Source organism: Nothobranchius furzeri, chromosome 6, assembly GCF_043380555.1.
Source record: "Nothobranchius furzeri strain GRZ-AD chromosome 6, NfurGRZ-RIMD1, whole genome shotgun sequence".
Taxonomy (NCBI): Eukaryota; Metazoa; Chordata; class Actinopteri; order Cyprinodontiformes; family Nothobranchiidae; genus Nothobranchius; species Nothobranchius furzeri.
Genome location: NC_091746.1, coordinates 77,470,284 through 77,492,729, shown reverse-complemented (window position 1 = coordinate 77,492,729; position 22,446 = coordinate 77,470,284). Strand labels below are relative to the sequence as shown.

At 43.6% G+C, this 22,446-nt stretch overlaps 1 protein-coding gene across 2 annotated transcripts in view; it reads left to right on the top strand.

Moving 5' to 3' along the window:
* The window catches only part of doc2g (double C2-like domains, gamma), an 89,911-nt gene that overhangs the window by 13,326 nt on the left and 54,139 nt on the right, over nt 1–22,446 (top strand). The window contains exons 1-4 of one of the 2 annotated variants that reach the window (XM_054744791.2): nt 14,858–15,131; nt 17,500–17,905; nt 18,382–18,461; nt 18,946–19,020. In XM_054744791.2, coding sequence (XP_054600766.1) covers nt 17,518–17,905; nt 18,382–18,461; nt 18,946–19,020 — 543 coding nt within the window. In that variant the 5' untranslated portion in view covers nt 14,858–15,131; nt 17,500–17,517. Of the gene's footprint in view, nt 1–14,857; nt 15,132–17,499; nt 17,906–18,381; nt 18,462–18,945; nt 19,021–22,446 lie in introns of those variants that run through there. The other variant, XM_054744790.2, reaches the window with a different exon arrangement.

Below are 22,446 nucleotides of genomic sequence, written 5' to 3'. Positions count from 1 at the left end.
TCTTTAGACGTGATTTAAAACTAACGAGGGACGATGCCTGTCTAACCGAGAAGGGAATTGCATTTCAGAGTGCGGGGGCACCACGTACAAAAGCCGGCTAACTTTGCGATTTGTAGTTTATGTTAGGTGTGCAGAGTAGCAAGAGATCAGCAGACCTCAGTGTGCATGCTCGGACATAAGAATAGAATAGAATAGAATAGAACAGAATAGAATAGAATAGACTTTGTCAATCCAACAGTGGGGAAATTCACTTGCTATAGCAGCACATACACTAAGAAGAAAGGAAGAGGAAAAATAATAAGATGGCAGGTAAACACACAGTGGCAATAAGTTATTATTGTAACCTTCAACCAGCAAAAATAACAAATAAAAATAGTTGTGTTTCCAGAACTATGCAGGATAAAGGACACAGACATACTAATGCACATCAGGTGTTGCACAGGTATTGAACACATACTGAATATTGCCCTGATGTTATTGTGTAACAGGATAATGCCAGTACCAGTTAAACTGAGGAGTTACACACTCTTACTGCAGAGGGGATGAATGAGCTACGGTAGCGTTCTGTTTTACATCTGGGATGTCTCAGTCTGCCACTGAACGAGCAGTCCATGGCCTCCATAGTGGAATGCAGTGGATGGGAGGGGTTTTCCAAGATGGAGGCCATCTTCCCCAGCGTCCTCCTTTCATACATCTCCTCAGTTGAATCTAGCTAGCAGCTGGCAGAACTGAGCTAGCTTTTTCAACTAGCTTAAAATAAGGAGCGAGCAGGTCAGTCAAGTAAGAAGGTGCAAGACTGTTTAACTTTACCGGAAAAGTTATGGGAAGCCAGTGAAGCTCCAAAACCGGAGAGATATGAGTACACCTGCTAGTTTGTCAAGAACCTAGCCGCAACTTTACGTACAATCTCTAGCCGATTCAGAGCAGAGACAGGGGTGCCAATGAGAACTGAATTTGCGCAGTGCAGACGAGAAGTGATAATAGCATGTAAAGGGGATTCTATGTGGCCACTTTAAAACTGGTTTTCATCATGTTTTAGTTCAGTAGACTATGATCAGAACAATTACACACATGTTTGTGTACAACACAGATGGAGCTTCAATGTAAAAGTTTCCCAACTGAGAGTGAAGCACTGGATGTGTGACTGCATCAAGTTTGTGTTGCTGCTGTGTCAACAAAAAGGGTTTTTAGAGGCTTTAAAACATGATAACATAAAAAAAAGCAATTAACATTTTTATTTACTTTGGTTTTTAACAAATGTAACTTCCATGACATTTTACTGCAATTATTCACCTTAGTTCTGCAAGCTCAACACTATGTAGATGGGCCCGAAACTGGAATAAAATTTCACTTCTATCTTGTCAAAGCTGAATCTTTTTTTTAGGAGTTCTTGTGAGTCACATTTCAGTGCAGAGTGTGTCCTTGTTGCATCAGAATTTATTGCACAGGGTAGAAATCTGCAGATGTCTGGCAAAAAAAAAAAAGTTAATTAAGGCAAACTTTCTATGAACAGATTTAGGAACCAAAGCCACATGTTTGGTTTATGATTAGTTAACGATTACATCCTTTTGGCAGCACTGATGCAAAAAGCTTCTCCCTCTTTTTTTGTGGTTGCCATAGAGACAAGTTCTTTACCAGGGACTCCAAAAGCCCAGAACTTTTTATACTTTCCATTTTTCCGTTGAATGCTGAATACTGAGTCAACCAGGTTCTTGCATGAGATCAGGTCGACTTGGCGAATCACAGAGGGTGTGAGAACTACCTGTAGAATCACTACATGATGCAAAAAAAGTATAAATCAAAAATGATGATCAAAATTGAGTTGGATTATAGTTTCAAACACTGTCTTGCATTTTGCTAAAGGAGCAGATGACATATTCTGAACATGCCTCATACTACCAAGGGCAAAGTCCTTTTGATCATCTTCACAAGTCGCGAGCAATTTCTTGTCCAGCGTAGTGCCAAACGCTGTGAAATTCTGCATGCACCAGTGCAACAGTATGTAAATAGAGGTTTACTTAATCTCAGAGTTAATGGCAGGCTGAGAGGCAACAGAGGCTGTGGCCGCACACTTAATGGAAAACCTGCAATGCTTTGTGCTCTGGTAATGGGAGGAGATTATCTTGCCATGCACAGGGACTGGATGAATGCTCCTCCTCAAATTGCTCACAGCCTCTCCATCTTACTCACCCATCTCTCCCTCACTCACTCTCCATGTTTATTACTTACATTGCCCTCATGGAGGAGGTGGGTGCTGTAATTATGCCGGCACTGAAGCTGAGGCATGAATGCCAGCAGGATGCTTTTTTCTATAATATAGAGATTTTCTTTTTCCATTCATTTCTTTCACTTTACTGACAATGTCACTAAATGCCACCTCGAATTTGTTCCTTCTTGAAAGTACTTTTTTTTATTTGTGTACCGTGCAGATCTTGCATGGTTAACACTTTATTTTAATTCACAATTCTTTTAACGGTTTTTACTTTTAACAGCTTATAGATGGTGTCACACTCTTAAGCATCCATCTGATAGGGTACTTAGTGTTTGTCCCTAATGACGATCAATACCACAGCACCATTGCCCAGATTTCATTCTTTAAGTACAGTTGATTAGGTTTCTTCTCAAGAACTGGTCTGAGCACGACAAACCAGATAAATCTATGTCACAGTGGGAGGAGAGCATCGAGACTAAGGCCTAGTCCACACGTAGCCGTTTTTTTTAAACGAATATCCGCCCCTCCAAAAACTTGCACCCACACAACCTCGTTTAAAAAAAAACTCTGTCCACACGTACCCGGATAAATACGTTGTTAAGGACATGCCAGACCTGTAGGCAGCAGTACTTCCCCCGTTCTTAACCTCGTCCTTCGTCTGTGGTCTTCCGCAAGGAGCAGTAATTCCGCTTGCAAAAACAAGCAAGCAAAAAGCGCTTGGACAATTGATAAAGCGAGCGCAGCTCTGAGGGCATCCATGCTCTCGGCTAGTGTAAACACAGGTCGCACACGTGATGTCAGCATTTTTTTGTCGCGGAAAGTGACGTTGCGGACCTTAAAACTCCGGTTTTGTCCGTCCACACGCAGACACCCAAAATGGAGAAAATGCAGATCTTCACTTTGGCCGGAGTATTTAAAAATATCCGTTTTCATGTGGATGACAGGCCAAAACGTAGAAAAATATCTACGCTTTGGCAGATCCCCGGCTACGTGTGGACAGGGCCTAAGTCAGAGCCTGTCGAATAAGAACAAGGCTTCACCTCCCTTGCAGTAGCGATGGTTTTACCCTCTTATTCAGATAGTGCTTATTGAGACGGGGTGTTTGTTGATGACTTATCTAGGATCTGATCAAATGGACGTATAGCTTAAATAGGTGGACAACATTTTTGTTAAAATCAAGACATGTGCGAGCTTCTAGACCTGGGGTCACCAACCTTTGTGAAGCTGAGAGCAATTTTAACTTTTTATTTGTGCCTGATGCGCTTCGCTGCTGCGGAGCGCATCACCGGGCTTGTGGTCCGGTGACTCCACCCAGCGGTGCAGCTGGCGTGCACCCCGCTGTTTTTGCTGTCGGCAGATGTCTTTGAACTTTTTAGTTCGAAAGTAACTCATGAGGTGAAAATATAGGAAGCCAGGCGGCATTTTTTCCGCAGGACTAAAAATAGATGCAGGAAGATGAGAGACAAACAGGGAAGGGAAAAAAAATCAAATAAAAAAACAAGAAAACAAAACAAAGTGTTTGGAAAGGAAAATGTAGGTAGATTTATCCCTCTACACATTTTTAACTTTCTAAAGTAATAATTCATAAGCATGTAATATTTCTATATTTTATACAATTCAGATAACCTTTAAACCTGGGAGGCGTTCAGGAAGCATCCTAACCAGATGCCTGAGCCATGTCAAGTGGCTCCTCTAGATGTGGAGGAGCAGCGGATCTACTCCAAGCCCCTCCCTGGTGACCAAGTTTCCTACCTTATCTGTAAGCACCACGACAGACCGGTACAACACCTGCAGACGCAGCACTAATCCGCCTAGCGATCTCATGCTCCATCTTTCCCTCACACGTGAAGAAGACCCCGAGATACTTAAACTCCTCCACTTGAGGCAGGACCTTGTCCCTGATCCGCAGACGGCATACCCTTTTCCGACTGAAGACCATGATCTCGGATTTAGAGCAGCTGATTCTTATCCCAGCTGCTGGGACGCAAACATACATTTTAAAAAAATTCAGCTGCAGGACTGGGCTGCTCGCCGATGTTCCTGACTTTAAATTGGCTTTACAACGGAGGTATAATAACTGATGCCCCTATACAAATAATGGTGAATATCAGCCCAATATATCAGCCGACTGATGTATCATCTACCCCAGTTGTGTGACGTCCCTGCGGACTCTTCTCTTAGAGTTTCTTGTGTTTTTGATTACAAACAAAAAGATGTAAAGTCATGTTTCTGGACACAGATCAAAATGCTAAGGTTCTCAAGTTCAGCAAATCTTTATAACTCCGTTTAGAACACGTGTCTCTGAAGTAGCTCTACAACAAAAAATATATAGTTTTTTTATCCTGGGCTTTCGATCTGTTACCTAACATGCTGCGAAACCCGTTTTGGTTGTTTCTTTTTTGGATGTCTGGCGACATGCAGAGCATTTAGGGGTTCTCAATTGAAACTGAACACTAGTATCTCTAGAATCTGTCTGCAGATGCTGCTGCCGCCTTTTCATTTTCATTGAAGAGACATACGGCTCTGTAGAAACATATTTCTCTGGAACCTGAGGACCCTCATCTTGTCCCATGTGACCAGAAATAATAATAATAATAATAATAATAATAATAATAATACATTTTATTTCAAAGCGCCTTTCAGGACACCCAAGGTCACTTTACACAAAACACGTAATAAAATACAATAAAACAATAATAAAACCCAAAGAAGAAAAAACAGAGAGAAACATTTCAATAAAATCAGAGGTTGTAGGCAGATTTAAACATATGTGTTTTGAGTTTTGATTGGAAAAGGGTAAAACTGTCGATGTTCCTGATGTCTGGGGGAAGTGAGTTCCAGAGTCGAGGAGCAGAGCGGCTGAAAGCTCTGCTCCCCATGGTAGCGAGACGGGCAGAAGGAACCGCAAGATGGATGGAAGAAGAAGATCTGAGTGAACGGGACGGGGTGTGAATACTTATAAGGTCTGAGATATATGGAGGAGAGAGGTTGTGGATTGCTTTGAAGGTATGGAGGAGAATTTTGAAGATGGACCTGAATTTAACTGGGAGCCAGTGGAGCTGCTGGAGAACCGGCGTGATGTGGTGAAAGGAAGGGGTTCTGGTGATAATACGGGCTGCTGAATTCTGGACCAGTTGCAGTTTATGAAGGAGTTTGTTGGGGAGACCATAAAGAAGTGAATTGCAATAGTCGATACGGGAGGTGACGAGGCTGTGGATGAGAATGGCGGCAGTGTGAGGGGTCAGTGAGGGATGAAGACGGTTTATGGAACGTAGATGGAAGTATGCTGACCGAATTAAGTTATTAATGTGAGCCTGAAAAGAAAGGGAGCTGTCGAGAATGACACCCAGACTCTTGACATGAGGTGAGGGGGAGACTGTGGCACTGTCAATAGTTAAAGAAAAGCTGTCAGATGTTGAGAGGGTGGAGTTAGTGCCAACTAGAAGAAGTTCAGTTTTATTGCCGTTGAGTTTGAGGAAATTAGAGGTGAACCATGATTTGATTTCAGAGAGGCAGAGTGTAAGGGAGGATGGTGGGAGAGTTGAGTTGGGCTTACTGGAAATGTAGAGCTGGGTGTCATCTGCAAAGCAGTGAAACTGGATATTGAATTTGCGGAAGATTTTGCCGATAGGGAGGAGATATACTATGAAGAGGAGGGGCCCCAGGACAGAGCCCTGGGGCACACCTGACTTGACTGGGGAGGGTTCAAAGGATTTTAACTGGATGAACTGAGTGCGGCCAGTAAGGTAAGATTGAAACCAGCGGAGGGGGGTGTGAGTGATGCCTAAGGAATAGAGTCTATTAAGGAGGATGGGATGAGAAATGGTGTCAAAGGCCGCACTCAGATCGAGGAGAATAAGAATAGAGATTAAACCAGAATCAGCAGCAATGAGTAGGTCGTTAGTGATCTTGATGAGAGCTGTTTCTGTGCTGTGGTGGGGACGGAAGCCAGACTGAAACTGTTCATAAAGGTTATTGCGGGTGAGATGTGAATGGAGCTGAGATGCAACAGTTTTCTCAAGGACTTTGGAAATGAAGGGAAGATGGGAAATGGGACGGAGGTTATTGAAATCATTGGGATCTAAACCAGGTTTTTTTAGAATAGGGCTGACTGAAGCGGATTTGAATAGGGATGGGACCGTACCAGAGGATAGTGAGGAATGAATAATGGCTGTTATAAAAGGGAGCAGAGAAGAAAGGCAGGATTTAACTAAAACAGTTGGAATAGGGTCCAGTTGACAGGTGGAAGGTTTGGATTTGGTGATGTAATCTAATATTTCTGAGGGATGGGGAAGTTCAAAGGAGGAGAACGGAATGGTGGGTTCAAATAAATCAGGAGAGGGAGGGGAGGAATGAGGTAAAGAGAGATGGATTCTATTGACCTTCTCATTAAAAAACTGAAGGAGAGAGTTACAGGTTTCTGAAGAGTAAAGATGGATGGGTAAGGAGTCGGGAGGCTGAAAAATGCTGTTCATGATGGAAAATAATGTTTTAGTGTTGCTGGAGTTGGACGAGATGAGACCGGAGTAATACTGAGATTTGGCATGGGAGATGGAGTCCTTGTAGAGAGAAATCTGAGCAGAATATAAGTCTTTATGGATGGTGAGACCGGTTTTCTCACCATCGAAGCGGAAATAACACTAAAGTGTCCTTCAGGAGCACTTGTGTCTCCAGTACCTGAAGCTTGTGGACCATGTCTAAAGATGTGGTTTATAGATGGTTGGTTTTTCACTGGCAGACTGGAGATTCATCCGTCTCCTTTCATGTCATTTACCCCACATGTTAATTTAGAAAATGGATGAATGTAATTGTGTAATGGTCTGTTCACTCAATACTGATGAGGTAATAAAAAACCAAAAGTAAATGTATGTGTTTGCAATATGCCTCCCTCCTCCAGTTTTCCATTTGCTGGCTGCTAATTTAAACGCTCGTTGTTGATTGCGGTCCTTTTTATGTATTGAAAGAAGCATTTTTTATTATTGCATTTGTTCCAAACCTCTCATTACAGCTCAGAATGTTCCTTCGTCCTTTCTTTTTTGAGGATGCAGGTACAAACAAACATTATCACCTCTTTTTGATTGCTGTTTGACAGAATAACTAGAATCATTTTGTTTTTTAGACCAAATGTGTTTTTTTCTTTAAGCATTCTTTTTCTCCATGATGATGGAGACATGTTTGCCTGTGGGCTGGACTTAAGCCTGATTCTTGCTTCTCCGTCTGCGTCAGTGCGGAGACACGCAACGTCCTTGCGGGCCTGCCTGAGAGCTCCGCAAGGACGGACGGAGTCGAGCTCTCTTTTCTAAACATCCGTCAGTCGAGACGGACAACGCAAGCTTGTGATTGGTCAGGACGCTGCTGTCGTCTACACCGCCACCATTGCGCCCTCAAAAACATAAAGAGAGCCGAGGATAACTAGCGGCAGACACGGAGCAGCTTGAAGAATACCTCGCGAAAAAACTCCAAAAACATGAACGTTTAATTCCCCCGTGACTGGAGGAGTGAAAAGATGCGCAGCAAGCGTTTTATTTGTGGACGGAAATCAGAATCAGAGAGAATTTTATTGCCAGTGCTCCAGCGAACCAGAGCATAGGAACTTGACTCCACAGAACAGCCTGACCAAGATTACAGATACAGGCAGACCACGAGAGCAGCCATAACGGCGCTCAAATGACAGGAAACGTGGGTTTAGAGGTGGAGGAGAATGAGAGACAAATTTTCTGTGTTAAAAAGTCTCTTATATACAAAAAACACAATATAAACACACTATCTTGGACCAGATACATGACAGGATACCACAGAACAGCGCTACGCCCTCTGTTGTCCCGGTGGGAAATTGCTTTGCGACGCTCCCCAGGAGACGGAGAATATGAGGGCAAAACATCTCCGTGCGTGCGTGTCTCTCCCTTTTGGAGCTGACGGAGAAGCATGAATCAGGCTTTCGCCAGGACTTCCACTTCTCCTGGGTCCTGTTGTGGTGTTTATGGGCAGGATCTGGAGGCATGGTTGTGGAAAGTAGGACGTCTGTTCTGGGAATCTTTACCTTTTTCTGCATATGCTGTGGTGCTGTTGAAGCTATGACCTCCACTGTGCACTGGGGTGGTTCACAGTGACGTGAAGTGGCTGGAATCAGAGTCAGATCCTTCAAAATTAGGACCATGGATTTCAGCTGGAAGATGTTAGAGTGTGCCCTCTGAGTTAGGAGTTTGTCTTTTAACTCAAGTGGAGAAGAGGTGGACCAATGTTGGAGAACTTTGTTTTAATGATGGCATTGTTCTGGTGCATTGTAGAAGGAGTCAACCTAAAGCCAAAGCTCCTGATTTACTGGTTCATCTACATTTCAAATTTCACCTACATGACCCAAAGAACTAGCCTGGAAAACTAGACCAACCGTAGCGCTCTGCAGGTTGGTCCAGCTATGTTCCATTGTAGCCTCAGCAGGTCGAGCACTGAGCTGAACAATTTTAGGTCCGGCCAATCACAGGGCTCTGCGTTTGTAGAGGAACGGTGGACGGGCTTGGCATCAAAAGCTTAGCATCAAAGCTACAACAGAAAGAACTACTAAAGCCGGACGTACACTGTGCGACTTTTTCACTTTTTTGAGCCGATTTTCCACTCGTGCGAGAATCCACGAGATCGGGGCGAGTTTTGCGCCAAGCGTCGTGTAGTGTACAGGGGGTTACGAGAGGCGATTAACACCACGTGAGCAGCTACCGATCAGCAATCGTGAGCTCACACAAACTTCTGGCGTGTTTAATATTTTGCTCGTCCCTTGTGAGGGTATCGCACTGTTGAAGTGGCGCTGCGAGCAGCTGCGACCCAAAATGTACAGTTGTGGTCAGAGGTTTACATACACTTGTAAAAAATATAGTATAATGGCTCTACTGAGTGTCCCGTTATTTCTAAAACTCTGATTTTTCTCTGATAGAGTGATTGGAACAGATTCTTCTTTGTCACAAAAAACATTCATGAAGTTTGGTTCTTTAATGTCTTTATTATGGGTTAACAGAGAAAAGTGATCACATTTGCTGGGTCACAAATATACATACAGCAGTGCTAATATTTGGTTACATGTCCCTTAGCCATTTTCACTTCAATTAGGCACTTTTGGTAGCCATCCACAAGCTTCTGGCAAGCTTCTGGTTGAATCTTTGACCACTCCTCTTGACAGAATTGGTGAAGTTCAGTTAAATTTGATGGCTTTCTGACATGGACTTGTTTCTTCAGCACTGTCCACATGTTTTCAATGGGGTTTAAGTCAGGACTTTGGGAAGGCCATTCTAAAACCCTTATTCTAGCCTGATTTAGCCATTCCTCTACCACTTCTGATGTGTGTTTGGGGTCATTGTCCTGTTGGAACACCCAACTGCGCCCAAGACCCATCCTTCGTGCTGATGATTTTAGGTTATGTTGAAGAATGTGTAGGTAATCCTCCTTCTTCATTCTCCCATTTACTCTCTGTAAAGCACCAGTTCCATTGGCAGCAAAACAGCCCCACAGCATAATATTCCCACCACCATGCTTGACTGTAGGCATGGTGTTCTTGGGGTTAAAGGCCTCACCTTTTCTCCTCCAAACATATTGCTGGGCATTGTGGCCAAAAAGCTCGATTTTTGTTTCGTCTGACCACAGAACTTTCCTCCAGAAGGTCTTATCTTTGTCCATGTGATCAGCAGCAAACTTCAGTCGAGCCTTAAGGTGCCGCTTTTGGAGCAAGGGCTTCCTTCTTGCACGGCAGCCTCTCAGTCCATGGAGATGCAAAACACGTTTGACTGTGGACAATGACACCTGTGTTCCAGCAGCTTCTAATTCTTGGCAGATCTGCTTTTTGGTGATTCTTGGTTCATTCTTTACTCTCCTGACCAATTTTCTCTCAGCAGCAGGTGATAGCTTGCGTTTTCTTCCTGATCTTGGCAGTGATGAAACAGTGCCATGCACCTTATACTTACAAACAATTGTTTGCACTGTTGCTCTTGGGACCTGCAGCTGCTTTGAAATGGCCCCAAGTGACTTTCCTGACTTGTTCAAGTCAATAATTCGCTTTTTCAGATCCATGCTGAGCTCCTTTGACTTTCCCATTGTAGCGTTTGTGGGCGTTTGTATCCAATGAGCCCTATTTACCTGGCCTAAGAGAAGTCACCAGCTGTAGTCACTCATAATCCCTCACAAGAAGTTAAGAGGCCATGCTATGAAGCTCAGTTCACTGACACGTTTCTAAGTCACCAAAATTGCTAGTTCATGTTGCTGTATGTATATTTGTGACCCAGCAAATGTGATCACTTTTCTCTGTTAACCCATAATAAAGACATTAAAGAACCAAACTTCATGAATGTTTTTTGTGACAAAGAAGTATCTGTTCCAATCACTCTATCAGAGAAAAATCAGAGTTTTAGAAATAACGGGACACTCAGTAGAGCCATTATATTATATTTTTTACAAGTGTATGTAAACTTCTGACCACAACTGTATCAGAACCGCTCACGGCACATGCGCAGTCCTGCATCAACACCACTCACCTGCTATTTCCCTAATAACACACGCTGTTCGTTTTGGTTTCTACACTTTTTTTACTCAAAGATTGTCAAGAAAGCGTGTTTGTCGTGTTCGTGTCAAATTAAACTGATCACAAAACACACATTTACTTTCTTTATTTCGTTTTCCTCATCCAACCCCCATAAATCCCTGTGTGTCCTCCTGCAGCACTCCCGAAGGACAACAGGCAAAACAAGACAAAAAAGTCTGACGTGTTGAGTAAAAACTGCTATTTTTAGCATATTTTTAGGGCCGACGTGTTGCTACCAGATGTACAGTGTGAGCAGTCAGGTCGCATCCGAGAACTGGGTCGTGCAGTGTGAGCACATGACTCGTGAGATCTGCTCTGCGAGGAAGTTGTACAGTTTGAGCTGAAGCTGAGTGCTACAAGTGAAAAAGTCGCACAGTGTACGCCCGGCTTTAGATGGCTCTAGTTCAGGGACTGCACTTGCTTGAAATTATTTAGACTCAGGTACTTCTTTGAGACGTGAGCAAATATAGGAAGTCAAGTCTTATTTAGAAACATTATGTATTTGCTGCTTCTTCTTCCTCAATGGTTTTTATCCCATTGACTGATTTCCATTGCGATTAATAAATAACATTGTTTGTTGCTCTGATATGTCCTAATCAGTAGCGGTTTTAGGCACGGGCAGACAGGGCAGTTGCCCGGGGCGGCATTTTTTTCATGACACAAAAGGGGCGCACAAGCGCTGAGTAAGAAATAAAAAAGAAAGAAATCTGCGCCGCACCGAGGTTTTCTATTGTCTGTCATATGACAGAGTCTGGATTGGAAACAGCAAGTTGGCGCCCCCTGCAGCTGCAGGCGCTCCTGCTGACTGAGAACGTTCACGTGCTCCATGCGTGTATGAAGAGGCAGGGGAGGGGTGGCGGGGGAATTCACCTCTGGGTCTTTCCCAAATGAAATGAGCGGGTAGGGGCTGAATCAACTGCATCAACATGGCTAAAGTCAATCACATCTTGATGTTCTTCCATTTAACGCACATTTCATTCGTAATATCATAAACACAGGCCTATCATTCTTTCAGGTTTTTCTGAATTGTGTGAAATGGCCGAATAAAAAAAGGAAAAACAAAACGATTTTGTGGTCCCCCCCCCCCCCCCCCCCATCAAGGTCAAATTGTTTAGTCCTGACTAAAGGACACTTATTGAGTCAAGAGCCAATCAGAAGAGATGGACATAAAAAGGCTAAAACCACCAGGTTCCTGATTCAGGAAAAGAAAAAAAGAGGAGAAAGATAAAGGTATGTACGCTCTCATGATGCATGTTTTCAATTTTTTGAACCGGTTAACTGGGATTTTAACGGTTAAATTTGGTCAACTAATTGTTAACAGAGCTAATAGGGCTGAAATATTGAAACGAATATTCAAATGGTTCGAAGGGGGCCTCGCCCGGGGAGTAATTCCATGTAGAACCGCCACTGGTCCTAATGCTGTCTGATTTCATGCCTACATAGTTTGAAAGACAACAGTAGAATACGCCTCCATGACTGAGCTCTAAAAACACTTTCCAGCCAGAAAACAAGTTACCACCAAAACAAATGTCACACACACTAATATTTTGTTGGACTGCTTTTAGCTTTGATTACAACACACATTCACTGTGGCGCTGTTTCGATAAGCTTCTGCAATGTCAACAGATTTATTTCCATCCAGTGTTGCATTAATTTCTCACCAAGATCTTGCATTGATGATGGTAGAGTCTGGCTGCTACACAAAGGCTTCTCTAGCACATCCCAAAGATCCTCAATGGGGTTAAGATCTGGACTCTGTGGTGGCCAGTCCATGTGTTAAAAGGATGTCTTATGCTCCCTGCACCACTCTTTCACTAATTGAGCCCGATGAATCCTGGCATGGAAGATGGAATAACCTGGTCATTCAGTATATTCAGGTAGTCAGCTGACCTCATTCTTGGAGCACATCCTGTTGCTGAACCTAGACCTGACCAACTGCAGCAGCCCCAGATCATAACACTGCCCCCACAGGCTTGTACAGTAGACACTAGGCAAGATGATGGGTGCATCACTTCATCTGCCTCTCTTCTTACCCTGATGCACCATCACTCTGGAACAGAGTCCATCTGGACTCATCAGACCAGTTTTTAATAATGCATTGGACAGTTCTTTAACCAGTTTTAGTTGTTTCTACAATCAACGTAGATGTTTTCTCTGCTTGATGCATGCAAATGATCTGACGGATTAGCATATTTTCCTTGACCACTAGATGTGTCATTACACATGGTTGTTTAAGAAATAAGAAGCAAATCTACCAGTTTAGGTTAAAGGTGCAATATGTAAGAATATAGTGAGAATTTTACAGGGAGAAAATCCCAAACGAGTCTAATGTTTTGTCATTTTGGAAAGAAGGTTATACTGAAACATATTTATTTCCAGCTGGCTGTGGGGTTTATCAGTATTTCTCCTTTCAAAACAAAAGAAGGAGGGACCTAACTACTGTTTACCATCGGTGAGCGTGGGGTTGCTGTGTCTCCTGTGAGCTAATACTACAGCTCGTACCTATTTACTTAATTTAATCCAGGTGGTGACTTTTTATTTTTTGGCCTGGCAGTGTATGTACAAATGTAGGATGGCTTAAGCTTGGTTTATGCTTGACGCATTCACTTTCCGCGCGGTGATGCGGCTCGCGGCTGGAACGCGCTTCACAACTCGCAGCGTTTATGGTTTGTGCGGCCCGTCTCTGCGGTGAGCCAATATTCTCCCAAACTGAACGGGGCAGCATGGAGCTCTACAGCATGCATCCAACACTACACCATATTAGAAGTAGAAATCACTGTTTACAACATGGTATTTCAGCATTTTTAACAGCGTTCTCGTCTTTTCCGACAGTGCGAGCTATTTCTCTCCAAGAACTATTAACAACATGTTGATCACGGTGATCTCTGAGAGCTGAATCATACAAATGTCTGTATTTACGAACCTCTGCCGTGCCGGTCCGCCATGTTTTTCCGCGTCCGACCGTCCGCGTGGTTAGAAATTTTCCGAGGTGCGCGTTGCGGAAATCTTGGGCCGTGCGGAGACGCGGTGGAGGGGCGTGGTTGTTAAAATGACGCAAAATGACGCAACTTTTCCGCGCGGAGCCGTGCGGACCTCGCGGACGCGTCAAGCATAAACCAACCTTTACCAGGCTTGTGCTCCTCTGTGTTGAGAGGAGTCATTTCAAGTGTTTTTTTTATTAGTAAGCATCCATCTGGACTTTTTCTAGTGTCTTCCCGATGTGAGAGGAGCCTGAAGCAGACCCAGAACTTGCTGCTGTCATTGGGGTTTCCCTCTTGAACCCATCATTCCCTGAACTAACCTCGAGTAAAAGTACCTTTGAACAAAAAAAAAAATCTATTTCAAAAACAAATTGTATGGGACTTTGTCCAAAACCTATTGAAACAAACGTTGTTGCATTTGTTTGTGTTCTGCACCTCATACAGAAGACTTTGTTTTTTCACACACATTTTGAGTTCATCTGTATTTTGTTTCCACAGAAATCTGTGATGCTAACGTGTTGTTGTCTTTGATTCGTGCTGTTTTGGTGGCAGGTGGCAGTTGTTACTGCGACTGCTGCTGGACACAAGCAGCCAAAAATCACAAGTGCACACAAATATGCTTGTCTGATATTGGCCGTAGTAATCGGCAGCACAAAGGAGCCTGGTTTTGGGATTTCATAGCTGGCAGTCAATTTTGCTCGGCTCAGTCAACATAAAGAATTTCATTTCCCCTTTCTGTCCTTCACTTGGTGAGTTTTTCTTTTCATCCCAGAGCAATATTTCCCGTTGTGCGCACACACATCCCTTCTCCTCTTCATCCATTGCACATGTCTGCGTCTCCATGTGTTTGTCTCTGCCGGTGTCACTGTGCGTTTGTCTCCACATCTGCATTGTTTGTCTGTCTTCCTTTGTTGTTGTCTCTCTTCTGCCACACACACACCTCATCCAACACTGAGACACTCATGCCCACCCACTCCGACTTTTGAATATTTTCTTAGGTTCCCAGAAATGTCTTTTCCGCTGAGGAAGTGAGTGACTGTGCCATATGCACAGCCTGAAAACGACTGATGAGGATTTTAACCAAAGACGTCACAACTACAGGGTGAAGGGAGAAAGAGAGAGAGAGAGAGGGAGGGACGGAGGAGATGAGATGAGAGGAGAAGAGAAGAGGAGAGCAAATGAGGAACAGAGACAAGGAGGGAAGGAGCGAGAAAGAGAGAGAGAGAGAGAGAGAGAGAGAGAGCGAGAGAGAGAGAGAGAGAGAGTACGAAGGGATACATTGACTCAAAGCTGGTCTAGATGCTCCACAGAGTGTGAGAGACAGAGGATGTGATAGCAGGCAAGATGGAGAGCTGGCACAGATGAAGACTGTCCCTGGGTAGGTGAAGAGCTATATCAGTGTGCATGTGTGTGTGTGTGTGTGTGTGTGTGTGTGTGTATCTGCGAGTGTGAGTCCACATGTGCGTGCATGTCTCCAAAAGGGACGGATCGATGTGAGGAAGTTTGTGAGCAACATGGGAGTGTAGGTGCTGGAGGAGCGGGTCTGGGGATTGTTATGTAAACCGGTATGAATGATTGCTGAAGGTGTGTGTGTGTGTGTGTGTGTGTGTGTGTGTGTGTGTGTGTGTGTGTGTGTGTGTGTGTGTGTGTGTGTGTGTGTGTGTGTGTGTGTGTGTGTGTGTGTGTGTGAATCCTGTCCAGTTAAACATGCTAGTAATAGAAGTTCTTGTGCTGATGTTTATCTGGAAATTGCCTTATTTACAGGAGCAAGCGTGTGTGTGTGAATGACTGATTCATGCTCTGGATGTGTGAATTAATCTCAGATGTGAAAAATCATTTGTGTTGATGCTGACGATTGCGAGGTGTTGAACAAATAAAAAAGAACTTGTTAAAACTACAAAATAAAGTAGTTATTAAATAATTATTCAGCCTATACGCTTTTTTCATTTTCTTGCAATGTTGTAATAATAATTATGAATGATAACAAGATTCTGGCTGTGTAGGTCATTTTGAGAGGAGTTAGCAGTTTTTTCTACGGTCCAAAACCATTCATGTAGGGTAAACTTGAGGTCAATCTGTGAATGAACTCTGAATTAAAATATTCCCTTTAATAGAGTAATTAGGAGTCTAAACAGCATCTCTGCTCCACATAATCAGGAAATTCTGTTAAAACCCATTTGTTGTGATCACTGTTTTAAAGGAGTGGAACACTAAAAACACTTTTTAATTATTATTTCTGATTATAATCGATCACTCTGAGTTTTTCATGCAGGCTGAACATGTAAATAGTCTCCTACACCAATCTCCTGCATTAGTTTCTGATAGAAAATAGACGGTGAAACTAGGAATTGAAAAGCCTGACAGATCTACGTCAGACTGTCACTTAACGTTCATGAACTCATCTTGACTTGCTTTGGGGAAGGCTGTTGTTGGTTTAGCGTCCAGTAAACAGCAGAAAACGTCTTGGCTAGCAGAAGCTAACCGTTAGCATTAGCAACTCCAGCACGAGGCAGAAATCCTCCAGGTTTGTGTTATTTGTGGAGCTAAACCTCCAACAACGAGATCACTTCAAATGTATGATTGATTAAACAAGTGCTCGACACCTTCAAGTGCTTATGGCAGTAAAATGTTTACTTTAAGATGCTTAATGTTCAGTGTTGAGTCAATTTGGGAGGATAGGTTTCTGTGAAAACTGATCTTCATTCCCACATGACAAGTTAGTTTGTTTTTGTTTTTTTACTCTGTTGTCTTCACATTATTCCTTCTACAATCATTTCCAAGCTTGGTTTAGGACCAAGCTGAACAGACATGTCTCCTGATTATTTTCGAAAACACAAATTCTTCAACAATAAACAATAATTTAGAACTAAATGCATCAATTAGATTTGTGCCTCCGGCTACTCTTTTACAAAAATACAAGGCAAATTTAGGGTTGCAAAGACACACACACACACACACACACACACACACACACACACACACACACACTTAAATAAATGATACAAACAAATGAAACATGGGCTGCATGGCCACAGGTCACCAGTTGCTCCTAATCAGCGGTGATGTGAAGAACACATGCGGCCGACAGACAGGTGATGTGGACTCCCACATGACTAGCTGTGGCGCGGCGTTGATGTTTCTGTTACTGAACATGACTCTGCTCATTCATGAAGGGCTCTTGAGCTTCGTGAAAAGAAGAAAAAATGATGGCATTTGGTTGGATGAGGCGGGAGTTTGGTGACGGGTATTTTGGTCCCGTTAGAGACAAACACATGAAGGACTGTGAAAGGCTTCAGATAGTATTATGTAAATATTGCTCATGGTGTTTCTGCAGAGAGAGAAGGAGAGAGATGAGGCATAAGAGTGGGATTAGAGTCAAGTGCCGACATGTGTGTGACATCATTTGTTTCGTACTTCGCAGCAGTACATTTGAATATTCACCGAGAGCACAAGTTTGGTGTGCTGACACGACGTGTGAGTCACACTTGAAGTGCCAAAGGTTCTGGCAAGTTCTATTTTGGCTTTCTGAGCTTGAATCACAGGATGAAAACAGAAACACGTTGTCAGGTTCTCTCTCTTTTTCTGATGCGTTGGGATGTTTTGCATTTTGTCTGGAGAGAACCGCCACATCTGTTCAAACTCTCAGGAACTTTGTGATCTGTGTCGCTTTTTTGATGAAAATTTTTTTTTATTTGTTGTTCATTTGTTCCCCTCTGCTCTTCACCCTTTCATTTGTCCTGTCTTAGTCCCGTTTGACAGTCCAGATGAGTGTCTCGAAGCCCCCTCCACCTCCCTCCACCACCCACCTTGCCATCCCCCCTTCCTCCCCCTCCACCCCCTCCTCAGCTGCCTCCTCCCCCTCAGCGACGCCCCACTCCGCCGCTCCCCCTCCGCCGTCGCCAGTGAAGATCTCTATGCAGGAGCACTTTGCCATCAACGTGTGCCCGGGGCCAATCCTCCCCATCCCACAGATCTCGGACTTCTTCCCTCGTTTCCACGACTACCCCTGCACGCCACCGCCCCCCAGGGAAAAGAAGATCCTGAAGGAGGAGACTTTCAACGGGGTCACGGGTGGAGGCTTCAAGGATGGGGAGAGAAGAGGAGAGAACGAAGGGGACAGAGAAGAGGCGCTCGACTCAGACGACGACGACAGTGAGTTCTGAGGAGGGAGGGCAAAAGTTTTGAAAAAGAATCTTCTGCCTGATCTTCAAAACTGTGTTTGATCATGGAAGAATTATTAAGCAGCAACAGCATAAAAACCACCGCCAACCCTGCAACTCAAAAGTGAAGACTCATCTTGCTGTTTCACTTAATTCCAGTTTCTGCCCCCCACCCCCCCAGCACAACACATGCTTGTGAAGTAATTGTAGAGTCGAGCATTTTTCCAACACTGTTTGTCACTCCCACTTTGTGCGACAGAGCAGATCCGATGATTTATTACACAAGGTTGAAATAGTTAGACTCTAGTTTTCTCTCAGACCCAAGCAATAAGACAGATCCATTCATATAAGGCAGAGTTATGTTTTCAAGAGGCCGCCTGCTGCAGAAATGACTCAGAGCCACTGAAGGCTGAATGTGTTTGTGCTTCTCACTGACAGCAATCTCTGTGTTGGTGCTGTTTCTTTCAGCCTACCTGGGAACGCTGGAGTTCACGCTGCACTTTGACCAAGAGAACAACTGCCTTCATTGTACTATACACAAGGCAAAGGTAACGTTCAACACACCATCAGTGAAGCAGATTGCATAATCACCCATGACCGTCTGGTGAAAATGGTTCACTCACATCTGAACAAGGTGTCAGTCACGTTTCCGGCTCACAACCTTTTATAGATTTTATATGTCGGCTCGTCGGTTCCAGGCTAAATCATGGCACCTTGAAATGTTGGATGACGCTGCATGTGACACATACAAGGACACCAGGCTTCCGCTGCGTGTTTCATACTGACACATGATTTATTTATGTAAATCTTACTGGAGAGTTCCTCCGAGGAGAACACAAAGCAGTCGAGGAAGACGGAAGAGTGAGGAACAGAGAGAAAGAAATACCCTGAAGTTGAATCAGCTACAGTAGCACCGGACTGTCAGATCTGCCGACTTTTTCTGACCCTGTCACTAGTGTGAATAGGTTTGAGGGCACAATGACGTCACCTCTCTTACTACATGTGTGTATGTTTGTGTGTCTGCATCCACAGGGTCTGAAGGCCATGGACTCCAACGGGCTGGCTGATCCATACGTCAAGCTTCATCTTCTCCCCGGGGCGAGCAAGGTCACTGCTTCAGCCTTTCCGCAGCAGATATTCATGTAACATGGGTCCACTCAGCACACCAACACTTGTCATTTAGGGCCAACATGCAAATTACTGAGATCAGTGATATTAATATTTTTATTTATACGATGATGTTGTAGCATGAGCCTCCAGATCAATAATTAGATCAGATACAGTCAGGAGAAACCAAAGTCCCTCGCTGAAATTGAATTGAATCCATCTTCAAAGCATTTCAAGTGTGCAAAATAGAAATACTGTTGAGAAAAAGGTTCACCCCATTATGCCTGTATTACTGGTAAATCTAGAAGTTGTCGATTTTATGTTTTTTAATCCTGGCCACAATGAACTGGGGGCTTATCCGGGATTGCTACTAACTCAGAAGAGTTCTTACTATGACCTACTTTAAGTTTGTAGCAATACATTGGGGTAATCTTTTGTGACTGACTGTCTCTCACATCATTAGGAGCAACGTCACCCTACTGTCTGCACAGTTTTGTTGAAGTCCAATGAAAACATTTCTGTCAGGTTATGGTCTGGACTTTTAGTGGGAAGTTGTAAAACTTTTTCAGCCCTTATTTTTATTCATTTATTTATTTATTTATTTGTTTGATCTGCTGTGTTTGGGATCTTAGTCCTGTTTAATTATCCAGTTTGATTCAACTCTCAGCCTCACATAAACAGTGTTTCCTCTATAGGAGTTCAGGAAAATTACTGGGAGGGGGAAAGTGACCAGGATATACGGTGGCCTGATCCTTTTAAAGTTAAAGTCCCATTAATTCATCACACACTGGTGAAATCCACCTCCGCATTTGACCCATCCCCGCGGGGAGCGGTGAGCTGCAGCTGTGGCTGTGCTCGGGAACTATTTGGTGGTTTAACCCACAACCCCTTAAAGCTGATTGTCAAGCAGGGAGGCATTGGGTCCCATTGTTGAGGTCTTTGGTATGACCCGACCGATACGTCTTCATATAAAATCATGACTTTTCTAAGATGTCTGCATATCGCAACTGCTTTGGCAGCAAAAGGAGTCTACGGACATTCATAACATTAAAGGTTTTATTCTGCCAAAGTACAGAGTAACTCAATACATTGAGGGGACGGGGCGCTCAGCTGTTTGATGTAAACACTGGCGTTGAATGACCAGAGGAAGCTTTTTTTTCCCCCATGCTCTGAAGGAGTAAATTAAGGTGTTGTGGAGGGATTTCCACCACATGTTTCAGTGCTGGGAGTTCAGGAATGGCGACTTTAAAGCAGCATCAATGTTTTTCTTCCATTTTGCTTCACTGGAAACTCTTCCAACCTTACAAACGCTGGTCTTTTGTTGATATCTGCTGATTAATTCCTGCTGAGTTACAGCCAGCCAGCATGAGTTGACAACAAGTTCCACTCAGTGACTCTACCGGGACTTTCCGAGTATACCCTAGTTCAGGTACTATGTTGGTCCCTGAAATGGCCCGGAAAATGGTCCTGTCCAGCCTTGTGAAGTGGACACACGCACATACTGTGAAGGTTTTACCTTAACCAAAAGTTTGATGATGGAAAAGGGCCTCTATACTTTATTATTCAGGGGAGTTGATGAAGAATTATTGGCCTTAGGGTGCCCAAACCATCAGCCTTCCACCACTGTGCTGACAGCTAGAACAAGACATTAGTGTTTAAACACTCTTTGATGTGTTTTTCTGTTAAACATCTCTACTTTGGTCTCATGCTGCCTTGTTGCCTTCAAGAGAAAACAGACCCCTCCTGCAGATCTTGTCCTGTCATAAACTTGAACATTTGACCTGCTAACTGAGGCATTTAGAGTCTGAGATAGGCCATAGGTGTTTACTTTTATCATTTCTCTGAGCAGTACTCAGTCTGACCTTAGAATGAAATTCTCTGGGACTTCCACTCGGGAAGACTGACAGCTTCATCAAAAGTTTTCTACTTAATCTTTCTCACAAAAGCACGGTGGAGTCTTGGAATGACCTTTAACTGCCCTCAGCTGATTCTTTGAGGTCATCACTGATGTCTCACCTTGACACTATGGTAACACACTCTTGTAGCCTCCAGAGCAGCAAAATTACACAAATGTTGCCTTCCATGTTCCAAATGTTAGACTGGCTCATCTAAATTCAATGAAAACGGTATGGATAGAAGTTTTGGTTAGTTATATCATGGCATGATGGAATCTATTGCATTTTAATATTATAAGGCTAGATTTGTTTAACTGGAACTTTTATTTATCATCTCTTGATGCATAAAAGTAAAACTAAAACTGGGTGTATTATTCTTTTTTTACGTTTATGTTTGTTTCACCCACGTGGTTTTGTATCAGAGCATAAGAATAATACAGATGTTATTGTGTTTATCCAAAATAACTCATATTATTTAACTAATGGGAAACGATCACAGGTCTATTAATAAAACTGTAGAAAAAAGTAATTGGTGTTAAAACATGAAAACATGTATATAAAGATAAAAGGGAAGGAGGGGGACTAAAGGACATTTTGAGGATTGTTTAGACCCATTGAATAAACCCCTCACCTCATCAGTTCTTGTTTACCTGACATCATAAAAGGGTCATAACACCTTTGGGACAAACATGGCAGTCAGCTAATTTACTGTGTCTCTTCAAGCCAAACGGTATTTTTTTACTTGGACGCCTGTTATTGTGGCTCATCCGGTCCTCCTTCGCGTTATCAAGCCCAAACACGTTCTGGCCGGCTGCCCCGCTCTTGTCTCGTTTTCAGCTCAAGCAGCAGGCAAAGATAAAGCTCGCCACAACAGCAGCAGGACAAAGCAGTGGCGGCGGACGGCCCCCACTCCCACGGCTGCAGCAGAAGGAAACCTGTTGTCGGCCATTTCGGCTCCCGGCCGACACAGAATGGGATTATGAGTTGTGAGGACGAGGAAGCTGAGTGTAGTTAAGGTTATGCAAAGATCACGTCTGAACAAAAAAAAAGTAAATTCACCCTTTCTCCCACTGTTATCGATCATTTCTCCCCACTTTTCACCTCGATACCCATCTCTATCACACCATCTACCTCTGCCCCTCTCTGACCTTGAAATACCAACAGTGTGTGGAGAAGGAGAGAGGAGTGTGTGTGTGTGTGTGTGTGTGTGTGTGTGTGTGTGTGTGTGTGTGTGTGTGTGTGTGTGTGTGTGTGTGTGTGTGTGTGTGTGTGTGTGTGTGTGTGTGTGTGTGTGTGTGTGTGAAGGGGGAACAACAAGAGAAAGAGACACAAGAGGGGAGGACAGCAGCAGGTGGTTGTCATGGAAACAGGGAGGATTGTTACACGGCTCACGTCAACAGGCAAAGTGTTGATGTGAGGGGTGGGAGGGGCAGTAAAGCTGGTAGTGGTGGTAGGGGGAGAGTGGAGAGAGAGAGAGAGTGAGCATCAATGTGTAGGTAAGTGCTCCTGTTTGATAAACAGTCATCAGGGT